This window comes from Nannospalax galili, unplaced genomic scaffold (assembly GCF_000622305.1).
Source record: "Nannospalax galili isolate Female #2095 unplaced genomic scaffold, S.galili_v1.0 scaffold241, whole genome shotgun sequence".
Lineage (NCBI taxonomy): Eukaryota > Metazoa > Chordata > Mammalia > Rodentia > Spalacidae > Nannospalax > Nannospalax galili.
Genome location: NW_008345602.1, coordinates 1,110,649 through 1,135,410, shown reverse-complemented (window position 1 = coordinate 1,135,410; position 24,762 = coordinate 1,110,649). Strand labels below are relative to the sequence as shown.

Sequence of the window (24,762 nt, the reverse complement as noted above, 5' to 3'; positions counted from 1 at the left end):
TGTCATGCAATGCCCACGGAAGACAGAAGAGGCTGTTGGATCCCCTGGAACTGGAGTTATGGACAGTTGTTAGCTGCCATGTGGGTGCTGGGATTCAAACCTGGGCCTTCTGCAAGAACAGCCAGTGTTCTTAACCACTGAGCAATCTCTACAGCCCCTAAAACCAGTTTTGATCACTTCCTTCTCCTCTGAGGCATCCCAGTGGCTTCAACTGCCCTCAGTACTAAGTCCAGCACCCTGCAGCATGGCTTCTGTAGTTAAAAGGATGAGACAGAAAGCAGAAAAGTCACCTGAATCAGGTGGCGTGAGGTCAGGAGGCTGGTGTGGAGGACACTAGGCCAACAGACGCTACACCCCATGGTTTCATATCCCACATAACCCCAATAAATTGGGGTCATCATGGCTCAGCAACGCTCCTTCTTATTAGAAGGGTTAACAATAGTTTGGCATGATGTCACAATACCTGTCATTCACTTCATTTCATCTCGTAGACATTGGGTCATTTCACATCATCACAAGAAGAAAAGTGGATATGGTATATGATAAAGTATTTTGAGAGAAAGAGAACACATTCATGTATTTTGTTACACTGTAGTTTTGCAACTGTTCTTTCTGTTTATTACATCATTAACCTCTTACTATGCCTGAACATATAAATTAAAATTTATCCCAGGCATATGTATCTGAACACAACCAGAGGATATAAAAGGCTTGGTACTGTCCACAGTTCAGGCAATCACTGGGAGTCTTGGACTCTATTTCCTGTTTGGAAACCGGAAACAATTAGATGCCTTCCACACCGGATTTTGCAACAGTAAAATGATTTATGGCAGGAGAATGTTTCAAAGGTGTAAAGTGATAGGAAAGTCCTGGTGTTCTCAAGTGCTTTCTTTCTGGTACATTCTGGTAGTAGAGTTCCTCCAACAGGAACCAGAGCAGATGGGGTGGTTAGAAGACAGGCCTTACAGTGGGGGTTCTTCCTGTCCCATTTTAATCAGCCTTGTTTCCCAACAACCTAAAATGCTAAACCTCATCCACTATCCTCATCACTCACTTCATCTTCTCACACACATTCTGGTCCCACAGAACTGATTACCATGGCAAGAATACAAGTATTTTCTGGAAAATATGACAGTATATTAAAGAATTTTGCTTTGCTTTGCTTTGGATTTTAATGGGAGTGTACAACAGAAAGAATTTTTTTAAAAAAACATGCATTACTGGAGTATTTAAAAACCCACTTCCAATATTCCTGGGGTATACAATTTGGATATGTGCAATGTTTTTTTCTTAAAGTATAAATGAACTTTTCTAGCCTAGCCAAATTCAAAAGGACATAACTTATCATCATAAACAGGAGGAAATGATTCTCTGTCAAATGCTGAGGTCCTTCTTCAACCAAAGGCATAAAACCAGTGGAACTCTTTGCTTTTAATTTAGCAAGCCTCAAGTGCCTATTTTTACAAGTACTGTTGTAAAGTTATATGTGTTTTGAGTTGAACAGTATGGAGGCAGAGCTGATTCTTATAGGTCTCTCAGCACTGGGGAAGAGACTGCCCGGGGAGTGAAGTGCTATGTAGTCTCTGTGCACAGTGCCCCCTGTGGGACCCTCTAGTTGTACACCACCAGTTGGATTTTAAACAAACGTTCCCCCCAAAATTTGTGCAATATAGTAGGCCTGGTGGGATGAAGGAAAGAACTAGAATGGGGATGCTGAAAACAGAGTACAGACTGAGGTACACACGTCTCGCAGCAACTTCATGGGAGATTGGAAAAGACCCTAGTTAAAGAATGCAGGAACCCTGGGCCCTGGTTCACAGTCCAGTACTTACTATCTATTAACCTTAGGAAAAATAATCCCATGAACTGCTCCTGCATTTTAAAATGAAAATGAATACTACCTGCCACCTTTTCTAACTCAAAAGACTATTGTGAGAGCACAATCATTGTGCACACGGGACAGTGCTTTGTAAACTTGACTTAATAAATGGAAGATGTTATTATCTTGGGCAGAGTTCAGCTTCCCTGAAGTCTGTCTCAGACCATGAAAACTCTTTTTCTCTCTAGGGTCCAAAGGAAAGGTCCTAATACAGCTGTTCCCACTTAATTCTCGTCTGTCATGGGCACAGTGGGATTTTATTATTCTGTATAAGCCATATAAAGCTGCTTTCATTTGTCAATGTCTATAGTTGCCACTAGTCATTCTGTACTAAGTATCTCCAAATCCAGTTTTAACTGGTGTCTCCTGTATGAAGCAAGTTCGCTAAACAATCACTGAGGTTGAAAATTATTCTTCAAGGGTAATACACGTAACTACCAATAAATAATTATACCTACTCTTTTCCTGATTATGATCCAGTAAGCTGTTTGTTTTTAAATTGCTGCAGTGAGACTGTTTTTTTTTTTTTTAATCTAAATTTTACACGCATTGCTAGCCTTTACACGGAGGTGGTTTGCAAGTGTTTCCTGGCTTTTCTATGGAAGGAAGACCCATTCCTACTAATGAAGCATTATATGTTAGCACAACCATGGGCACCAAAAGTGAAACCTTTCTGTGAGCTAATCTAGAAGGAGGTGTCAACTAAGCACTTTATTCCCAGAACCAGGAGGCAGGGCATCCATAGACATAGCAAACCTACAAATTTGGACCTCTAAGTTCTTTACATTTCCATGAAATTATAGTTTCCCTCTGAATATTCAAAAGCTGATCACTGATAAGGATTATTCTTGCCTAAGAATACAAAGCTGACTCTAAAGCATTGTACTATTTCTGTCCTAGAAGCCTCCATATCCAAAAGGGACTGAGACTGTACCTTGGTGAAAAAGTGCCTCTCTGACACATGTGAGTTCAATCCCCAGCACAACAAAAACAACAGCAAGTAAAAGGGTAATTCTAAACATTCTAGACACAGCCATTCTAGGACAGGGAGCCACTCCTCTATTTATGTCAGTACTTCTTATGAAAAGAAAATTGCAGCGTCAAAAAGGTACTAGAAGCTGCTTACATGCCTTCCTACTAAAATCTTGGAAGGATAAAGGATTGCGTGCTGGCAACTAGTCATCAGAGGTTACAAAAGACATGGCCAAGGTCACTGATAGGATGAGGAAATAAAAGAGGTTTTCATTTGACAGAATCAAGGGAGCCTGCTTTTTTAAAGCCAGGACACAGGCTGAGATCCCAAAATAACTGTTCTATCGCTATATAAATAAGTCTCACAAATTCAACCTCTTTCAACCCAGTGTTTTCAACCAGGTGTAACACATCATCCTGTACTTCCCCCGACACACACACCCCAATGGACATATCAGCAATGCCTACATACATGTTTGTGTGAGTTCTGTTGTGGAGGGGTGCTATTGGCCTCTAGTGGATAGAGGCGAGGGATGCAGCTAAACAATTTTCGATGGCCAGGAGAGCCCCTCATCAACAAAAATTTAACCATTCTAAATGTCCAAAACATTGTTAGTGCTGAGACTACCATGCCCTGACCCACCTGGTAGGATCATCTACCTTACCAGAAAATACAAATCAGTCCTCACATAGATCTAAACTCCCTAGACTATCAGCTGAAATAATAGATGTCACCATTTTGAAGCACTGAACAAACTTTCCTTTTAAGTACTTTTACAACTCTGTGTTGTTTGTGCTGGCCCCCAAGAGCTTTGCACTGAGAGAAAAGGCAAACGGATGATGGGTGCTGGGAAGGTGGGGGGGCAACAACAATTGTGTTTTTTATAACACAATTACAAAAAGAAAGACAAAAACTCTGTCCCTTCTTTCAATGTAGACATGATATAACAGTCAAACAAAAGAGGCATCTGGCTGGAGCCAGCGAACTTTTACTGCCATACACAAGAACATCATAAACTTCTGAATGGCTGAAATGTAAGGTCTTGTCCTCTAGCTCTCATAATCTACAGTAAACAAATTCAACACATGGCACACAAAAGGTTTTTCATTAAGCTGTGTCTATAACAAGAAATATAACTGTATGATCTTAAAAGTTAACATGACTTCCCCAGATTCACAGAGCCTCTCTGTGAAAAGCAGCATCTAACCCTTCCCACATATTTAGAATGTGACTTTGGGAAAAGGCCCTGACATAGTCCATCCATGGCCACTTCACACAGCTCCTCATCAGAAAGCCCTGTAAGGAACTGAGAACACACCTTCCAGCATAAGATACCGCCAAATTCCCTGATGCTAATTTATTAAAAGGCATTATCCTAGAACTTCACACTTTCAAAGACTAAAAAAAACACCTATTATTTGAAATCCCTCAACATAGTGCTCCTGGATTCCATGCCGCCCTGATGGCAGAATGGCTCAGTACTGTTTCTCAGTACAATTCCACAACTTGCACAGTAGATTCTGTAGGAACTAAGTTACAGGCATGTTGTTAATGCCCTCCCATGTCAAGAGCTTCTGATCAATTTCTTCTCTACAAGCACTTGTCCCTTATTTCCATCTGCCTGTCTCTTGGCCAGGAAGCAGAAAAGCCGGTGTGCTTCTATGAGGGGTTAACCTGGAACAACTTCCTCATTCCTAACTATTTTCTCTTCAATGACCCCTTAAATTTCTCCTAGATACATCTAGGAGCAAGGTGGGGTTAGGGTAACACAAGAGATCGGGGCAAAGCAGACGCAAAGGTATGTGCTAAAAAGGAATTCCCTCCTCCTCTGACTCGCTGCTTGCTACAGAATTCAGAGTATAGACCCACTTTGCTATCACTGTTTCTTAATTTCCCTTAAATTAGGTCAGCCAATCGCCTGACTTAAAACGCCCCATCTACACACAGGTGACTCCAAATCATATCTGTCTAGTCTAGATTTCACTGATGCCTGGACCCACCATCTGAATGTCTAACAGACTCCTCAGCAAGTCCAAAACCAAACCTCTTTCTATCCTTCTCAAGATCCCACCCCAAACTATCCTCATCACAGTTAAGGGTAAGGAGGCTTCTAGGCACATAAGCCAAAGCTAGAAGCCAACTGCTATTTCCAGCTCAGACACTCCATGTCAAGTCCCCTGGAAAATCCTGTCATATCTAGCCATATGTTTATATTTATCCCAGTTGCTACTGCTAGAACATAAGCAGAAGGATCAGGAAGATGGCTAGTGCGAGCATTCCAGTCCTGGGGGCTTGGGCTTCCCTCCTTCACCCGCTGCTCCTGCTCAGCCTTCTCTCCACACAGCACTTAAGCATTCCATTATAATATAAGTCAGATCCTAACACTCCTCCCCTCAAAACCATCCTTTCAGGGGCTTTTAGGACTTTCAACAACCCAACCCGCTTTTTCCCTCACCCATCTTCTCTCTTTCTTGTTCACTCTGTTCCAGACACTCCTTGGTATTTCTATAACGTACAGGTTAAAACCCCTCCTTAAAGCCTTTGCGCTGGCTGTTTTCCCTGTGTTTTTTCCTCTTCCACATCTAAGCTGCTCGCTACTCCTTCTTTAAAGAATAAGTTCAAGGAAGACAGAAAGTTTTGGTCTGCTCCCTTCTCTCTGCTGCCCTATCTCCACCGCCTAAAGAGGGGCTGGCAAAAAATAGGTGCTCAGTACCAAGCTGAGTGACTGAAGCAGGGACAATTACCAGAGGCCCTTCTTTCTGTTTTGTGCCTAAAGGTCACTTTCAGAAACCACAGAGAATGTGCATACCTATAATTAGATGAACAACTCTGCATTACACAAACCAGATACTTAAATATCTAAAATATTTTAAGTGAAGCAATTAGACAAGCAATCTCAGATTTTCATTTTATAGCAGTTTTCTTTTTGTCTCCTTTTTGCTTTTGAATTTTCTCTCATACTCCTTTTAGTGAAAATGGAGGATGAAATAAAACAAAATGATTTAGACCTGGTCAGTAGAATTTTTTTTAAAAAAAAAGAAATGCATGAATTCAGTATTTAAGAGTTGGAACTGTACCCCAGTGCAGACACCTTCAATTAAGCCTATTCTAATCCCAGCTAAGTGAGAATCCAACTTCAAAAACTCACTCCCAGGCACAGCTGTTTGACAAGTACAGCAGGAGCCCGTCAAGACACTTGGCAGCATCGTTCCTTTGGGACACAATGGATTTTTTTTTCTTTTTTGGCATTCTTTATTATTCACTGATGGTAATTAGCAAGGCAATCTTTGGAGGAAATATACAATCAGGCAGTTAGAAATGCCTTTTATAGAATTCCTCCTTGAAAATAAATCTTTGGGACTACAAATGGTCAATATGTACTCTTAATTCAGAACTAAATTGCCCATTGATTCACCAAGATCTGTGTTCTTGACCCTGTGGTCTGGAAATTCCATTTTTTCTAAAGTTCTGAATTCAAGGAAAGTGGCAGTGGTACAGTTGTTGATTTTGATTTACCACCTCAATAGAGTAAGCAATTAGAGTGATTTCTCCATTATTTGCTCAGATTATACAGCGTCTTCCTTGACTGGTTCTGTCATAAAGACCCCATTCTGTGGGCACAGCACAAAATCAGGGTCACAATGTAAATGCAGCCTTCCAGGAGCATACAATGGAACAGGATCAGGCTGACCCAGACAGACAGAGAAGCTGCAGTCCTCAGTGCACTAGGCTGCTGAGGGAAATGCCTGCTACAGGGAGAGGCAGCTGAAAACAGCTTCGATAAACTCAGTTCTTACCCCAAAAGGAATACTTCCTGCCCCCATTTATGATGCAGTTTGGGGCTTTCAGAAACAAACAGTGCCTGCCTTTCTGCCACGCTTTTACAACTTATCCTGTATACCTCCCACCAACACCTTCAACAAGTTTCGACAAGTACAGCTGAATCACTTGAGATGGGCCAAAAGGTCAGGGCCCTGAAACTTTGTCAGCTTGATTAGCTAAAGCCAATGGAAAGCACTCCATGCATTTGAGAGAGCAGATAGACTTTCCACCACACAAAAGCAGCTTTGTTTCTGCATATGTGACGCCTCTTAATTAGAATCAATGATTTTTTTTATTGTAGCTACCGATAAGCTTGTTTGCTTAGCTTCATTTTCCTAAAACACTTTAAACATTTCTAAGAAGGGTGAATGTCAGCAGAACACCGAGACAGGCCTTGAACCAGGGCTGTGGTATTACATGGTGTTTACAATTTGTCACCTGTGGGGGTAATTTTGCAAGTTTAAACATACTAAAGGACATATTATAAAGAGCCAGGCAATTTCATTTTGTTTGAGTATATTTATGGAAATGGACCAAAAGTGTCCATAGAGGCACATTGTCATTTTTTCCTTGAGTGCGTGCCAGTTCATGACCAAAAGCAAGCATTCAGAGAATAGAACATTCTTGATCACACTGTGTGTATCAAACAGGCTATTTTATGAACAGATGGGGAATATTGTGTTTCAAGTCTTAGTGAAAGAGCCCTTCACACGAAGTTTCTGTGCACAACGGTGAATCTCTTGGTGATTCATTCGTGACCTTGCCCTTGATAATGAGCAGATATCCCTGAACGGTGCATGCCTATGGAATGGGAAGCCATCACACAATCTCATGGCTGAGAAGATGAGGTGCAGCAGCGAAATGGGCACCAAGAACATGTAATTTGGACAAGGTGGGAAAAGCTGAGTAATCCACTTGAGATAAAGAGTTTCCCCCAACAGTGGTGACTGTACAGTAATGGAATCCTTGGAGAGTAAGAAAAAAATGGTTGGGCTGGGAAAGATTTAGCAAGTTGGAAAGTAAATTATAGGGGCCAGCACTGATAAGGAAAAATGAAGTGTTCTTTTAAAAAAATCCAACAGTGTAATGAGACAGGGTCACCTCTCATGGAAAGCCCAGATACCAAGAAGGAAATGTTTCTTCTCCTCAAGGAGCTATAGGATATCAGGTAGGTCAGGTAAAAGAGAGGTACTTGTAGCTCCCTGGGCTGACACCTTACTCTGCATTTAGCAATATTCTTGTTTTCTCCTGGGCCCACAGAAAGGCCACACTTCCCCACTCCCTGGCAGTTGGTTGGTGCCATGTGACTGAGTTCTGCCCAGTGGTATGAGAGAAGAACTGAAGTGTATCAATCAGTTCAAGACAAAGCTCTTCAAACATTGTCATTAGCTTCTCTTTCATACTAAGCTCAGATTGCTGAGTCACTAGATTGAAGAATCCCAGGTTACTCTATGGTTGCAAAAAGCTAATTGCAATATAACTTGAACAAAAAATAAACTTTTGGCCAGGTACAGTGGCATATGCCTTTAATCCCAGCATTCAGGAGGCAGAGGTTGGTGGATCCCTCAGAGACAGGCCAGTCTAGTCTACATAGTGCGTTCCAAGCCAGCTGGGGGCCACAAGGAGACCCTGTCTCCAAACAACAAAACACCACCAACAAAAGACCCAAAATAAATGCAAGACTGTAGACTGTGCAAATAGCCATAAATTAAGTTTTTTAAAAGTTTACCTATTTTTAATGCTTTGTTATAAGAAATTTCAAAAATTGACACAAGTAGAAATAACAGAATAATGAATCTCAAAGTATTTACCACCTCAGGGCTGTGTGTGTGTGTGTGTGTGTGTGTGTGTGTAATGTCTACTACATATTAATCATTGAGCTAAGTGCTATGGGCAGGGCTCAAAGGTGAACAGTAAATGATTCTTGGAACATGTACTAGAAGGAACAGAGTCTGAGTCTTAAGCCCCACAAGTTATATTTGAGACCCATAGTGAAAATTTTAAAGTAATCCAGTAGCTCATAACACAGTCATTTTCTTTCCCCTCCATTTCCCTGAAGGAATTTTTGGTCTAAGGGAGAGGTTTAATCTTCCTTGTCAAGATGCAGATCCCCTGAGAGGGCCAACACACTGAAACTTCTTTCAGCCATTTACTATTACATGCACGAATTTCTCGTTTCCATTGTTTTTCCCCCCAAAGTAAGCCACAACTATGTGCAGAGGACAAACAAAGCATAAGGCAAAAGGGCTCTTAAAGCAGCCTGGAACTCACCAGAAGCTACCACACATGAGACAGGGAGTACATTTCTATGTTAGAATGCTTCTATAAGGCCGAGTCCTCCATTTTCCTTTCACTGCAACATCCTTCAACCTTAATCCATTCTATTGACTAAAAAAGCATCATCTAATCTTTTCTGAACAAGTTTCACATTAGAAACTGTGACTAGAAATGGGATGAGGGACAATGTGGCAAAAGAGAGAGCTCAGAAGTCCCAATACCCAGTGAAACACTATCAAATAAGCATTTTTCAACAGAGATTGCTCTACAATGATAAACCTGGGAAGCTCCCTCATAACTTTAAGAGCAAGGTCCAGGACCAATCACACATCCCTTGGGAACATACCTAATGGCTATGTTCTGACATTGGCAGATGACCCGGTCTTGATCACCCAAACAGTTGAGGGGGTTTAGAAAGGACAACTCCAGGGAAGAAAGGCACAGCTTCCTCTCACAGGCCTGCAGAGTCTCCAGAGGACTGGGGCCTGTGGTGATCCTGTGGCACTGGCTGACTCATTAGGAACATAGCACCATTTTGAGAATTGCTTTAATTTTTTTCTTTCTTCTGAATATCTTACTCTTTTAGCTCTGCTCCCTATTAATTAGTATGAAAAGGGAAAAAAATTCCCAAAGTGGACCTTAGCAGTAGAGAGAAAATGTCTTGAAAGGGCTGGCAAGTTCAGTGTATTAAACACCAGTCCAAACCTTCATTTAGCAGTACTTTAGTCTCTTTACAAATTATTAAAGGAAATATTTAACTAAAGGAAAGACACTAGTACACAGGATAATGTACGTTGCCTCTGTCCACATCTTAATCACTTTATGTAATTAACAAATAGCTTTGGTCTACAGGCTTCCCTGGTTTTTAAAATTTTTTTGCCTTTAATGTCCACAACAGAAAATGTTCCTTGTCCCTACTTATTGTTCCCATGGCTGCTCACATGGCATAATAAAGATGTTTCATATAATAGCCATCTATAGATACACTCTGTGTGTGGTATTTGTATGGAGGGGGTCATTGTTTGTGCATGTTTGTGCATGTTTGTGCATGTTTGTGCATGTGCCTGTGGAGGCCAGAGGTCAACATCAGATGTTTTCCTCATGTTATCCATCTTATTTTTGAAGCAAGGGTCTCTCACTGAACCTGGAGCTTTGGCTAGGCTGGCCAGTCAGTGAGCTGCAGGGATCCACCCATGTCTGCCTCCCCAATGACAGGATTACAAAAGCATACCATCATATCCAACTTTTTTTATGTGAATACTAGGGATCTCCGTATAGGATCTCATGTGTGTGCAGCAATCACTTTACCATCTGAGCCACTTCCTCAGTCCACAGATATATCTTAGTAAAGAATTAAACTGTCAACTTTAAGAGATGATGGCAATGGTTTGAGGGAGTCGTGTTTGCTTCCTCGGGTGAGAATAGTTCCTGAGTTTTTTTTAATTAGCTAGATTTTCATTTATATTAACTAAGTTTGTAATTGGTCCAAATTTTAATAATACTCCTATCTAACAGCAGAAGTTCTTTGTGAGTTCCTTCCAGCATCCTACCCCACTCCTATCTAGTCTTGAACTATCAAACGTCTTCCTGTGGAATGTTGTGGTACCTCAATTTGAATGACCACCATCCTTTCTTTGTAAGACTAAACTGACTTTCAAGAATCCTGTAAAAGCTCTACAAGCACAGGGGTAAGGCTCTTCTGTTTTCCCACTAAAACAGTTTACATTGACTTGAATTGTGGCCCCTGATTCTTAAACAGGGGATGGCTCACAGTTTTCATTCAGTGATCAAATGACTGAAGGAACATGTATTCAGTCGAGTGGAATCACTATATCCATGTTTAGAATAATATTCCAATGAAATAGAACCTAGAACCTCTTTCATCCTCAAAAGTGTCCCTGAGTTTGGCAAACTGTCCCTAGTTACTCAGCACATCACCCAGTCATCTCATCGTCCAACTTCTAAACAATTTCTCAAGTGACTCACTTTTAAAATTCCTTAAAATTCTCCTACAGAACTGTCTCCCTACTTAAGTGCATGTCTGTGCCCCAAGAAAATAAAATACTGTGCTATAAAATAAGGCAGACAGGCTTCACTTCACTTTTTCACCCAAGTTCACATGAATAATGACACCTAGTTAGACTCACCAGCATCCCCATGGGGTGAAGCCACCTGGCCATCCAGACACACTCAGGCAGATAGGAAAGCAAGCCTGCCCTGCTCAAGTTCTGGGTTTGCCAGACACATATCCACTGCCCAGGGTTACAACATCTATTGTCTTCTGATGGTCTAGAAGCTTTGACACAGTAATTACAGCAGAAACTAATAACTCTGCTGGAAAAAAAAAACAGGCAGTTCTTTTCCAAGTCCTTCTATCCAGAACTTGACAGAAACATCACTGAAAGATCAAAGAAAACCAGGCTACTTCTATATATATAAATGTGTTTGGTCTTTTACTCTACATAGTTAAATTCTACCTGGACTCAAAGATGTCAACATGACCACTCAAAGGTGATGTAATTAAGAAATATTCCAAAGGTCATAAAAGGCATTTCTAATAAGCTGCCAAATGAATTTCCACACTGTTACAGCCTGAAAGAGCTAAGAAAAATACATTTGTAAAACTACACAGGAACAAACCTCAATAGGTTTGACATACAGTTTCTTAATCTAATCATTTGTGGAAAGATTTATATAATTCTAATTTTTAAAATGTTATTCCAGGGCATAAAATTAGAGATAAACCACAAAACAAATGTGAACTAAAAGGAACATTAACCATCATGTAGTTAATGATTTTGTTTAATGAGGATGAAGCCTCAAATATTTAATCTCTTGGAGATACTCTCATTATCTATTTTTTCATTAATCCCAGAATCACAGAATAAAGCAACGTAAGCCATGATTTACTCTGAAACATTTTCTGAAATCTGCTATGAATTTATTTTCAGACAAAGTTTAAAAAAAGCTAGTTCCCCAGGTAAACTGGATTAAATGCTTTTTAAAGGGAAATCAAATTAAACCACTACCAAATGGCAGGTTTCTAAACAGTGTCTTGGCATGTGAAATCCAATTTGACAGATACCTTATACACTGTGGTCAGTTCCCCATCTGAAGATAACTTCTATGGTTTTACATTTCCATAATCTTAGGGATTTGTAGTATATGGTGACATACATGTCTACAGTATATTGAACATATATACACATAAACATGTATGCATCTCTTTCTTATGTAAAATCTGGAAAAAATCTTAAGATTTGGTTTTACTTTTTTAAGTCATCAAGTTTGCATCTAATATTTGACAGACCAATGACTTGTGGGATACAACGTGGACATTACATTCTCTCTGATCTTTACCAGATGTTTTACTGGTGGTATTTCAGCCTCAAGATACAAAGAGGATATTAATGTTAATTTTATTTATTTAATCACATCAGGCAGATTTGATAAAAGGGAAAATTCAGTATTTTGGTAACATACCAGCTCTTCAGAAATGTCCATAGTAGCAAAAATGCTTTGAAGATAGTTTTTTTTTTTTTTTAATTAACAACAGAGTTTACACTGTGTTTGGGAAGGAGCACCTCTATTGCCTTTAAAAATGAGAGATATATGATAAATTTCTCAGTGTCTCTTTTAACTCAGGGAAGCAAGGAGATGGCAGGGACATGCCTACAGTTCAGCACAAATCTCATTCCAACCTTTAATTGACTATTAACACAGAGAAGTAACACTGTATGACTGGAACACTCCATTGCAAGCCTCCTTCCGCTATCCTGGTCTCTCTGAAACTTTATCTCTTGTCTCTGTATCTTATTGTAAGGAACTTGAGTCTATCCTAGTCATAGATGTTGATAATGAAAAAGTACTCAGCGTCCCTACCCTTGAACTCAAGGGTTAGAGTAGGCTTTTATCTATCCAGAGTTCAAGGTCAGAACTTAGAAGATTGTAGAGTCCTGGTTCTCATCCTTGAGTGACCATTAAACCACCTAAGAAACTACACCCAAATCAAACACATCACAGACTCTGGGGTAGAAGCCAAGGATAGGGAATTTACAAAGCTCTCCAGGTGAGTCCACTGTCAGGCAAGTTAAAACAGTGCCTAGGAGACCCTACGTGGGGAATGGCAATACATAATCTTGGAAAATTCAATTTCCCTAGGCTTTGTTCTCATCTGGAAAAAAAAAATGGTATGTGTGGAATGAAGTTGGGGTATATACTAATAAATTTCCCACTATATTAGGATAAAAACACAAACTTATAAAACATTTCATGTAGACAGAAAAGCATACAAAACTTTTACAGACTCCCTGTGACACCTGTATTACTACCATCAAGCTAAAAGGAAATTAAGGTTTGTCCATATTTATTTTGGTTCCATCTTTGAAAGACAATAAGCAAAATCTGCACATATTATTTTATATTTCTTTCCCCTCTAGAAATACCCACTACCCTAAGAGTACTGGTTACCCTGGCCATAGGATTTCTCTGTTTAACCACATAGTTATTGATCTGCAAATCTTTATAATACTTCTGTGAGTTTAAATGCACATGAATTATATTATACCACATATATCATTTGCATATTTTATACTCATTTTTATTTTGTGAGATTTACCCATGTGGATATATTTGGGAGCATATTTCATTAGTTTTAAACTCCTTCATAGTATTTCATAGGAATAAACCACAGTTAATTAGCTTACTTTATCTGTAGAAAGCTAGGTTATTTAGCTTCTTCAGGTGTTCATGCTGCCCTAAGCAAGAATCTCTAGGGGAGACATCTAAACAAAGTTTTGTTGGATATGCTCATATTCAACCTTATTAGGTATTGCCAAAGTGCTCTCCAAAGTGGTTACACCAATTTACTTTTTCTAGCAAAATTAACACAACCCACATTCTCCACACTCTTATCAGCACTTGATACTTTTAGAATTTACACATTTTGCCAATATGAAAGTTTTGATGTGTTAACTAATAACTACAATTAAATAATATTTTCCCAAGGTCCCTTCTGGTCATGTAACTGTGGTTATCATACCAATGCCAAATCTTATCAAAATAACAAAATATAGGTTGTGGAAAAATCCGTTTATAATGAATTTACTTTTCCTCAAGAAATATCCTACATGGCCAAAGCTGGCCCCTGAACCCATACATCAGGCCATAAAAGAGAAACGGGACATGGCCCCAGTTCTGTGTTTATTTTCTTGTGCTCATAATCCAATGTTATTTAAAAAGCAAACTGCTCAATATTCAAGCCAAAGTAAATACACTGGATTTCGCTGGGCAGAATGCCTGTGGAGAAATGAGTCAATTCATACAGAATTCAGAACTGTCTTTGGTCAGTGACATTTTCATGAAAATCTGTGGGTGGGTAAAAGTTTTGCAAATTCCTTTTTTTGCTATTGGATAAAATTCATCCAGGAAAAATAAGCAAAATTTAAGTGGCACCCACATTCCCCTAGTTCTCTTATTAACACTCCCTAACCCCCCAGCACAACTGCTTTCAACTGTGCACAAAGGCTCTGATGCTGCCCACAGAACCCTGGGCCCTGCTCACTTAGTCCTGATAGGACAGGCTTTTTCTAAGCATACGCACTCATGGACAGAGCCTCTCGTGTCAGTCAGAACACACTGCATCACCTCAGTGGGAACACTACCGGGTATGTCTACCCTTCAAGTAAACGGCAAAAAGACCTACGTAGGGTGAAAACATTTTTAGTGAGCACTCTGTTGGAACCCTCATTGTGGTGCTAGTAGATTGGTTGGTATACGTTCATGGTTGCAGGTTACACTTTACATCATTCTTCTAAAAACATGAACGAGTTTGAAAAAGAGGCAACCTCCAAGTCTCTATGACTTGTTCCCACTTGAAAAGAAAATCTGGAAAATCAAAAAAGCAACAGAATTCCACAGAGTTACATCCAGGAATGCTCAATAGTCAAAAACTCAAGATTTACCAAAGTCAGTTGTTTAAGAAAGTTGAAAAGATTGGTGGGCCTCTAGAAACTGTGTTAGTTAACAAAGGGCAGTGAATGAACTTAGGTATAAACCTTGCCATGTCTTGGTTTCTGATTCAGCTGAGATCCGCCTGTCTACGTGTTGAGACTTTTGCTTTTCAAAGCCTTTGCCACTGGTCTCTTCTACCCAGCCAGGTCTGCAAGGACAGAAGCTGGCTTGACTTTCCACAGAAGCAGTCAGAATGAGGTCTACTGAAGGGCTGGGTTATTTGGATAGGAAAGGGAGAAGAACTCATCCTAGTCCCCCAGTAAAAGAACCAAATAATTAATTCACAGTCCTCTCCTGGTCTTGCCACCAAGAATCCTGAGTCATGTGCACCCCAGGTTCTGGGTAAGTCTGTGGAGTCACAATCAGAGATCGAGGAAATGAATTCTCCCATGCAACAAAGGGAACTTGGTTGGCATCAGAGAGGATACTACAGCAGCGTCTTGCTGTAAGTTTGTCTTGGTCTTGACACACCCTCCTTTTCCCATAACCTCCAGAGGTTCTTCATGCAGTTTGTAGTCATGGTCACCAAACACTACGGAGTCACCATTCCCTTTCTTGGCTCAGTAAGCACAGTGAGAACAATGATGACTAACTATTATATACAGAAAAGTAATGGCAGTTAAATATACATGAAACAAAAATGGGCTGGACCTTAGAATTTTCACCACCCCAAGCTTGTGTAGCAATCCCAGCAGCCCAAAGATCATGTCTCTGAAAGAGGAATGTGGTCATTTTTCTTGGCATGGATTTTAGGTTTGAATGAACTACCTTCAGATTCAACTCAGTGAAATATTTCAGTGTTAAGAGTTTTGTGTGTCTAGATTCGAAGAGTTCGTAAAGATTCATCTTTCAAAAGCAGGAGAATGCACTTTTCAGGTGTTCACATCCTATTTAAACACAATATCTTCTTATCCATGGACAACAACCTGAGGTCTGCCAAAGTCCTGCAGCAAAACCATTTAATGCCAATCAACTACAACCCTGCAAATTAAGCAGATGACGTGCAGCAAACTAACGATCTTCATAGACAAAAGGTTCACAGTATGTAAGTTTATATGAAAATGGGTATCTTTCTGCTAAAAATATATACTCCCAACACTAAATTTACAGCATTAGTCAGCTCCTAAGAAACTTTGTTTTGTCTAAAGCTATTTGCATCATAGCATGTAAGTAAATAGTTTGTGGTTCTAGTTTTGATATGCTATTGAATTAGTAATTTGAGTTCTGCAAAGATTCCATCGATTACTGAGAAGAGGGCAGATTAGAGAGCAAATTACTTTACATGCCCATCCCAAACAGCACAATGAAAAGCAATGCAGAGGCCTGCAAACACTCATCTCTCAGCTGATTCTTTCCCTTGGCTATTTCCCATTTTAATAATCATCATGCACTTAAGCAAAAGTCAACTCTAGAAAGTTATATGTCTTTGAAAGATCTGGGAACAGAGGGGGAAATGGGGAACCCTATTGCATAAAAATTAATTTTGCAATTCAAAAAACTATTTTTGGATAATTCAAGCCTTTATGTTTATTTCAGTAAAGCCAAATCCAATAAACTATTTTCAGCCAGGATTAGTCAGAACTGAAAGGTTGGACTGTTTTCCATCAGAGTCTGAATGTCTTTTCTGCTTGCAATGGGCTCCTGTGTTCCAAACAGAGTAAATGGAATTACCTTCAATCGCTTGTCTCTTTCTGGCATTTTTAATGCAGAACCCTACTAACAGAGTAAGGTTTTGCTTCCTGGAATGTAATTATTCTTTTCACTCATAGAACCTGGCACTCTCACAATGTATCAGCTCAGGTTTTCTGTAAGAAAAATCACAACATGGGACATAACGTAATGACAAGAAACACAATTTTATTCCACCAGAAATCCTTAAAACTCTTTCAAAAATACCTACTGGATGGTGGAAAAGTGCTTCTAATTCTTGCATTCCAGCTATCACCTGTATGGTGTGCTTTTACATGAATCAGAGAGCTTGGGCAATCTCAATCAAGCATAAGCATGGTCCTGATTCTTTGTATCACAACATACTATAGAAAGCCAAGACTGGTTGGGAGATCACAGACAAAATAAGTTCCTTTTCGACTTTATTTATATTTTCCAGGTATTACTGATCTCTCAAACTCTCAATATTAAGGGACGATATAGAATTCTCAGATTCAAACTCTGAAGAAATATTCCTGTCCATCTAAACTAATGTAAAAGATATGCTCTTCTTTTTCCAAGAGTTCAGTGGGTTGTCTCCAATCATGTAAAACCATCCTTCTGATCCCAAGAGAGATGTCCTGCTTATTAGTCCTGAGGGTTTCTGTAAGGTGTGAAACTGTTGTGAAATCATTTAAGAACAGCATTATTCAAAAACAGTAAATTTCTCCAAGAAATGGTGTGACAGTTCCTGAATCACTGTCGGGAAAAAGGAAGGCAGGAAAAAGCAGACTCATCTGCTTCAACACCAAAGGCACATACAGCCTCCTCAGCTCTCCTTGTACCTTCCACAAAACTCTCTGTCCTCAAAATTTAGTGAGATCCCATGAGACTCCATTCCTGTGGTAACTCCTTGTTTCTTTGCTGACTATAAATCATTAACAAGTCTCACAACCCTGGAAGGTAGTATACTGGAGGGTGCATGCAGTGATGTTTCCATGAGCCAAGTTGCTAAGTAAGTGGTGAGTTCCTTTCTGAAACATCAGAACCACTCCTCTCCGACCCCAATTCTCACCCAAATTTCTGGAGGAAAGGAAAATGAGTATTTTCTTTGGAAAAGGGCTAAAGCTTGCTTATGGTGCCATGCATGGTCCCTCTGCTCCTGAACATCCAAGCTGCTAAGAGAACTCCAAGTCTGTGTCCCACCCACATTGTTCCAGACTGCCAACAGTGCTGCCCACTGGCCTCCTGTACATGGGTGGCAGGGCCCTCTGCAGAAGAGAACCTAGAAACAAAGACAAACCAGCAGCCACCAATCATCAAAGAACCCTTCCCCTCCCCCAGGGTGAAGAGGCATCCAACCTCATGGATACCTTCACCACCAGGCATCCAAGTTCCACAAACCATTACCTGACCTCTTGGCCATGTCTGGTAAATTGCAAGCATGAAAAGCAAGCTGAGCCAACAAGGGAAGTGGCCCCGGGGCATCGGAAACTCACCGTGCACTTGTTGGGCTTCTCCCCAGAGTGGACCCTCATGTGGATCAGCAGTTTATAGCGGGCGTTGAAAGGTTTGTACCTGCGAGGGCAGCCAGCCCAGAAGCAGGTGAAGTCTTCTCCCTTGCGCTGGTCTATATGGACCTTCTCGATGTGCCGCACTAGTTCCTCCTGCTGGTCATACAAAGCACTGCAGTCTATCCAACGACAGCAGTGTTTGCCCCCTGCATCGTCCATCTCCCCATCATCATCCAGGGCCGCCTGGGCCAGGGCCAGTGGCTGAGCATGGGATAGTAGCTCTGGGTGGTGAAGATGTGGATGGACATGGTAGGGTGGTGGGGGCCCCTGAGGTGGGGGTAGAGAAGGGAGAGGTGGGGCAGAAGGCAAGTCCAAGGCACCCCCTGGGAACTCCTCTGCACGCTCAGTCTTAAGTATACTGGCTGGCTGCCCATCCCGGCCCGGCAGGCCATGCTGCACTACCATGTTGTTGACAGGCCCAGGCTGCAAGCCACCATGCTCCAGCTGCTGCATGCGCTCGTACTCCAGCGGGCCATCCTCGCCATAGGCTGGCAGTACCTGCCCACCACTGGCCACCAACACGCCCTTCTGGCCACTGGGTACCGTGCATGGCTGGGGGATGCAGCTACCACGAACACCCAGAAAATGACCATAGACCTCTGGCTGTGGGGACATGTTGGCTGGGGAGGCCCTTGATCCATTGATGTAGGCAACCAAGGATGTGGGGGAGGTGCGTATGATGGTATTGAAGTCAATTCCAATGCCATCGGACAGCGGGGACAAGGATAACGCTCTCTTCTTAGACCGGGACGAGTGGGACCTGGTGGCTGAGTGCCGGGGACTAGGGTAAGGAGAGTGGCTATTTTCCATGCCAAATAGGTAGGGCGGCAATGGGTTGGAGGCACTGTTGCTGGCCATGGATGTGGCAGGAGGAAGGCTAAGGAGGTCTCCTAGATCCACACCATTCTGAGAGCCGTGGTTGGAAGACAGTGAAGGGAAAGCCCTGTAGCTCTGGGACCACTCTTGCTTGACGCTCAAAGCCGACTGACTCTCTGTCAGACTCAAAGTCGTGGATTCCAACGACTCTCGCGAAATAAGGGACCTAGAACAGCAGCCAGAGGGAAGAAAAACAAATACCATTTTAGCTGGGTATGGATTGCTTAAAACCAAGAGAATATTACACTGACAATCCCTTAAGTACTTCCCCTAATTACACCCATCACTAAACAGGCATTCCTGGGCTATGATAAAATCCAAGGCTTCTAGTTCCAACTAAATAATATTTTACCAAAAAAGAATACAAGCTAATGCTTAGTGAAATAATAAAACAAAAGATCTGTTGTTACAAATAATTCTAGTACTTTAATGACAGTCCTCACTTCACTTCAAAATACCTTTTTTTTTTTTAATTTAGAGGGGAACAATTAGGGACTTGAAAAATAATTGTAGATGTCTGTCACGGTAAATCAGAGTATTTGCTAAGCACCTACTGTGTATAGCAATGCTGTGTAGGCTAAACAGTCCTACCCTTTAGGGAAAATTTATTTTGTTGAGTAACATCAAAACTCATGCTTGACTGGATATTTTTAAAGTAAATCTTGAAAACTAAAGGGTAGTCTAAGAAACTTACTAATACATTCACAATATAGCTTCACTGATATTAGGGAATTATTAAGATTTTTACAGAGCAATTTACACTACAAACAGTCATATCAAAGGATGCTAGTAAATTTATAAAAATGTAAAATACATGGGTACAGAGTATAGTTTAGTGATAAAGTGTATACTTAGCATCCAGGAAGCACTGGGTTCAATCTCTAGCACAAAAATATACCCTTGAATAAAATGGACTAGCGTTATAGAGGAGTAACAAACGGCAAAGTCCTATTTGGAGCCCTGCATCGGCCCATGTTAGATGGGTTTCCTGTGAGCAGCTGTCCTTGAATCAGAGCAGTTTCAGGCTAAGAAGGGGTCACTCACTCACAGTGCTTCACTTTTATAATCATTCTCTTCCTGTTCTTACCCTTTACAAAAGAATGCTTTATGTGTCACAATACACTGTTTACAATAAATGGTTCAAAATATACTTCTACACCCTTGAAATTTCATTTTGCTTTACAAGGACATTATTGCCTTAAAAACAATAGGAGAGAAAAGCTATGTCCCTTGGACAGAACATTCATTCCAAATAGGGTCGATGTACACACATAAAGACACCGGATTTGACTCAGATGCAGTAGATAGCAGAAAGCCTCGCTTATTGATACGCACCTGCAACTAGCTTTCTACAGAGACCTTTCTTATTTGTGCCTGCAACTAGCATTCTAGGAGCCCTTTCTTACTTAAACAAATTAATCACAAAAAATATAAAATGTGTAACTTCCCTAAATGGATACATTTACTATGTCCAGTTGTTAAACATCAACCTGTTGTGAAGAAACCAAAGGAAAAGGGAAGCATCATTCTACCTGCTCCTCCTCCAGTTCACAAAATAGAAACCAAGAATACTGTTTCCTCTGAGCGTGGGATATTGGCAAGAAAATATGTCCCTCAGCTCTGAAAAGCACAGTTTAAGGTGTTGCATGTGAAGGTGCCATCAGGTGCGGTAATGTTTACCAACGACAAACACAGCAGGAATTTGTGTCAATGCCCTTGTATTAGATTTGTTTCTTGCTTCACATCCTTACATTTGGGCTGAAGTCCTTCTGCAGCCCCGAAGTGGTTTCTGAACCATCTGTCTTTTAATTCTCCATGGACACTCTTCAGTTGCTTTCCTAGCATGCTTACAACATGGGAGGGGATTCTTCCTGCGGAGCTCAACAGAAAGCTCCTGTTGGTGGATGTCAAGTGTATTTGATCCCAAGCCTTGTGAGAAGTGGGAATTGCTTTTGGACACAAGCTACATCAGTGGTTATGTCATATAGAAAGCAGAGACGAATGACTCTGCTTTTCACCCTGCAGTCAGGAAACTATGGAATAGAGCGTCAAAGCTCTGCGGTTGGATGGATGCCCGCTCTCAGGTGCCGGCCATCTTAGAACATTTCAAACTTTTAAGCAGTGACTAACAAAGTAGCTCATTTATCTGTATAAATGTTACTGGTGAAATTGTATTGTTTGGTTTGAGGGCAGCGTAGAGAAGCACGCTCACTGTTCCAATATTGAGAGAGAATTCTCCTTTCTCTTAAGTTCTGCCTAATATGGTTTAATTAAAATCACAGCATAACTCTGTGCAAATATGTTGTTTAACTTCTTCAGCACCTCGGTTTTCCAAGGCAGTTGTCAAATATTTTCTTTAGAAAGCAAATTCTATATTTTGTCATTAAAGCCATGGTATGAACAGGGAATTAAATTATGCTGCTCCCTCCCCTGTCATCTCAAACATCAAATAAGGACAAAACTTCCAATAAATGGCTATCACCTGACATCCATGCAGTTACCAGGCCTTTGAATCATTCAAAATTCTACTCCATGAAATCTTTCTGTCTCTGTAAAGGTCCTCTCTCCAAAGAAGTTCTACTATTTGCACCACACTCTGAAGTATCCGTGGGTATCTATCTTTCTCAACAACTGGCAAGGCCTTTCAACTGAAGGGATAGTTTTTATCTCCCCAGAACCCAGCAGAGTATTAAATACAAACTAAGTACTCAAAGACTTGCTGATCAATGAAGCAAATAAAGCAGAGCCCAGCATGGTGAGGGAAGCCTGCAATCCCATCCTAGCATTCAGAAGCTTCAAGCTGGATGATCATAAATTCAAGGTCAACTCATTATATAGCAAGATACTATCTCAAAGAAAAATAAATAAGATTTAAACAATAATTATAGTAATAACTAATCATCACTGATAGCTTATAAGGGATTTTTATATATTAATTTATTTGATAGAGTTTGAGGTAAGTAAACTAGATTTAAGTAACTTTTAGTCTATGAAGAAAATAACTAGAGATTTGGGGAAATCCTCCTGGTCACAGCAAAGGGGAGATGAGAAGTCCTTAGCAGAGTAGAAGTGCAAACATGATGGCAGAAGCCTTACATTTATTCCATTGCCCTCACAATGTGGCCCACATGTGGCCCACAATGCTCTACTTGATTGAAAGACCTAGGAAAACAGGCTTAACTTCATACAAGCTAAGGCTGCAAAGCAAACGTTATGGGTTTTTTCTGCAGCAGTATGTTGAAGGAGTGTGAAGGTTGCCAAGGATTCTAGCCTGTAACCCCTGCTGCTACACACACGAGGCCTGTGGAAAAGTGACAAAGAACTCAGGAAGCTGTGTCAGCAAACCCAGAGCAATCTCCTTTTCCGTATGTTCAGCTGATCTTAACGACATTATTTCTGATGACTGGTTTATTTAGAACTATACGTGAAAGGCAAGAAGGCAGATCTCAAACAAAATAAAAGCAATGTGAAAAACTCAGAAACCATCAGCAAGAATGTGCTCACCTTGAGCCGTAAGAGTTATGATGACCAAGTTGAGGTTTCTGTTCAATGCCAAGCTTAAAAGAAGTTCTAACTAAAAGATCATATGGAATTCCTCACACTGATGTTCATGAGGCAAAAGTATGTCTATATGTAAAACATATGTAATATATAATGTGATATATGGTATATATATAGCATAAATCCACAGAGCCTAGGGGGAAAAAAAAGAACAGTGCTAATCTACCTGGAATTTCTTATCAATGTAGCTCAATAAATCTCCCAAAGAAATTAGCACTGCATCTGAACACTAAACAGCTGCATAAAATGTTCTCATTCACAAGCCTAGAGCCCGCCTTCAACCCTCTGGGGTTTCTTTGATCTTTGTGACCATACTGCAAACAAAAAGGCAATTATCACCAACAATTTCAAGTTTAAAAAATAAAAAGACAATTGCAGAGCCATTTTGGATCTAGAATGATCTAGATGATGACTGACCTTTGTGAATGACAAGCTAAGAAAATGACACTGGGAAAAATCAATTAGGTTTTATATGCTTTGAGTCTATCACATCTTCAACAAGGATGATACCTGCTAGGAACACTGAGCACTGAATTATAAGCTCAAGTTCACAATGAATGTAGAAACACTAGGCAAGTTAAATATCTACAAAGCCCACACAAGCAGCATCCCATCTGTTCTATTGATTAACTTCTGCAAGTCTGAAATATTAAACCACTGTATGAGGCTGATGTTTCGGTACTTGTTGTTTGAGGGATATATATGCAATGGTCTTTGCAGCAGAGTATGAACAGTCCCTACATTGAAAGGGGCTCCTGAATCTTCAACACAGTTGACTTTTTACCTGTCATCATGGTAGGCTAATCATAAATGACTGGGAATTAATCAAAGCAAGTATACAGAACTGGGGAACAATGATCATTATTGGATTAAACAGAGTACAACAAAACTAAGGAATGAACGTGTTTTCTCAGAGAAATACCCCAGAAGAAAAACATATTCAAGTGAAGTCAAAAGAAAAAAAAATGTAGCCATCAAATCTCTGAAAATCTATTCAACATTATGGGTAATGAATAAATATGAATTAAGATCATAAAACAATGCTGGGTACTGTGGTACATGGCTTTAAATCTTTTTATTAATTTTATTTTATGTGTATGAGTGCATTGCCTGCATGTAGGTGGGTGCAACCCATGTCATGCAGTGCCTACAGTGGTCAGAAGAGGACATCAGATCCCCTGGAACCAGAGTTATAGATGGTTGTTAGCTGCCATGTGTGGCTGCTGGGAATTGTAACATGGATCCTCTGCAAGAACAGCCAGTGCTCTTAACCACTGAGCCATCTCTCCAGTCCTGGTGCACGCCTTTAATCTGAGCACTGAGGAGGCAGAGGCAGGTGGATCTTGGTGAGATTGAGGCCAACCTGATCTAAAAACAGAATAAAGTCTCAGAAAGAAAAGCACTATCAGGGATTATCGGTATTTAACACATGGGTGTATCTTCTTTGCAATGCAATTTGAAAATACGTATTAAAAGCATCAAAACTACGCATCCCTTTTAATCCAGCAAATTTTAACTTCTAAAAAATTGTTCTAATCACAAGAGGTATATAATAAAAGATTTACAGGGTCAGACTGGGTGTGAGGTTCAAGCCTTCAACCACGGGACTCAGGAGCAGAGGTAGATGGATGTCTTGTGATTTCAAGGCCAGCTTGGTTTATATAGTGAGTTCAGGCCAGCAAGGGCTGCATAATGAGACACTGTCTCAAAAAGTAACAACAACAACAAAAAAAAAAAAACTAAATGAGATAAAATAAAAAAGTAACAAAAAGATTTACAGGATCAATCTAGTAAGGTATTATTTGTAATGCTAAAATACGAGAAAGAAGTAAATACTCAGTAATAAAAGACTAATAAGAATTAGTTTTACTTTTTTCTTTGTAAAATGGAATTTGAGGCAGAAACAATGATATGGAAATTAAGACTTTTCTTACAAGAGCTTATGTTATATATAGGGAAAGGTTATAAAACTGTGCCTATTATGAGGTCAATGTGATAGCAAGGAAAGACGGTGCCTATAAGGCATGCAGTTGAATGCAACTGGAACAGTGTTTATCAAACTTTCACTCCTAGTAAACTCAAAGTGATGAGACGCAAGAAGATCACCATTTATTACCTGATACTTTTCCATATTTCCCAAA

At 40.3% G+C, this 24,762-nt stretch overlaps 1 protein-coding gene across 3 annotated transcripts in view; it reads right to left on the bottom strand.

The window, feature by feature from the left end:
* Positions 1 to 24,762, bottom strand: part of Glis3 (GLIS family zinc finger 3) — a 475,006-nt gene that overhangs the window by 280,950 nt on the left and 169,294 nt on the right. For all 3 annotated transcript variants that reach the window (XM_029567629.1, XM_029567628.1, XM_029567630.1), the window contains one exon: positions 18,110 to 19,226. In XM_029567629.1, coding sequence (XP_029423489.1) covers positions 18,110 to 19,226 — 1,117 coding nt within the window. The remainder of the gene's footprint in view (positions 1 to 18,109; positions 19,227 to 24,762) is intronic.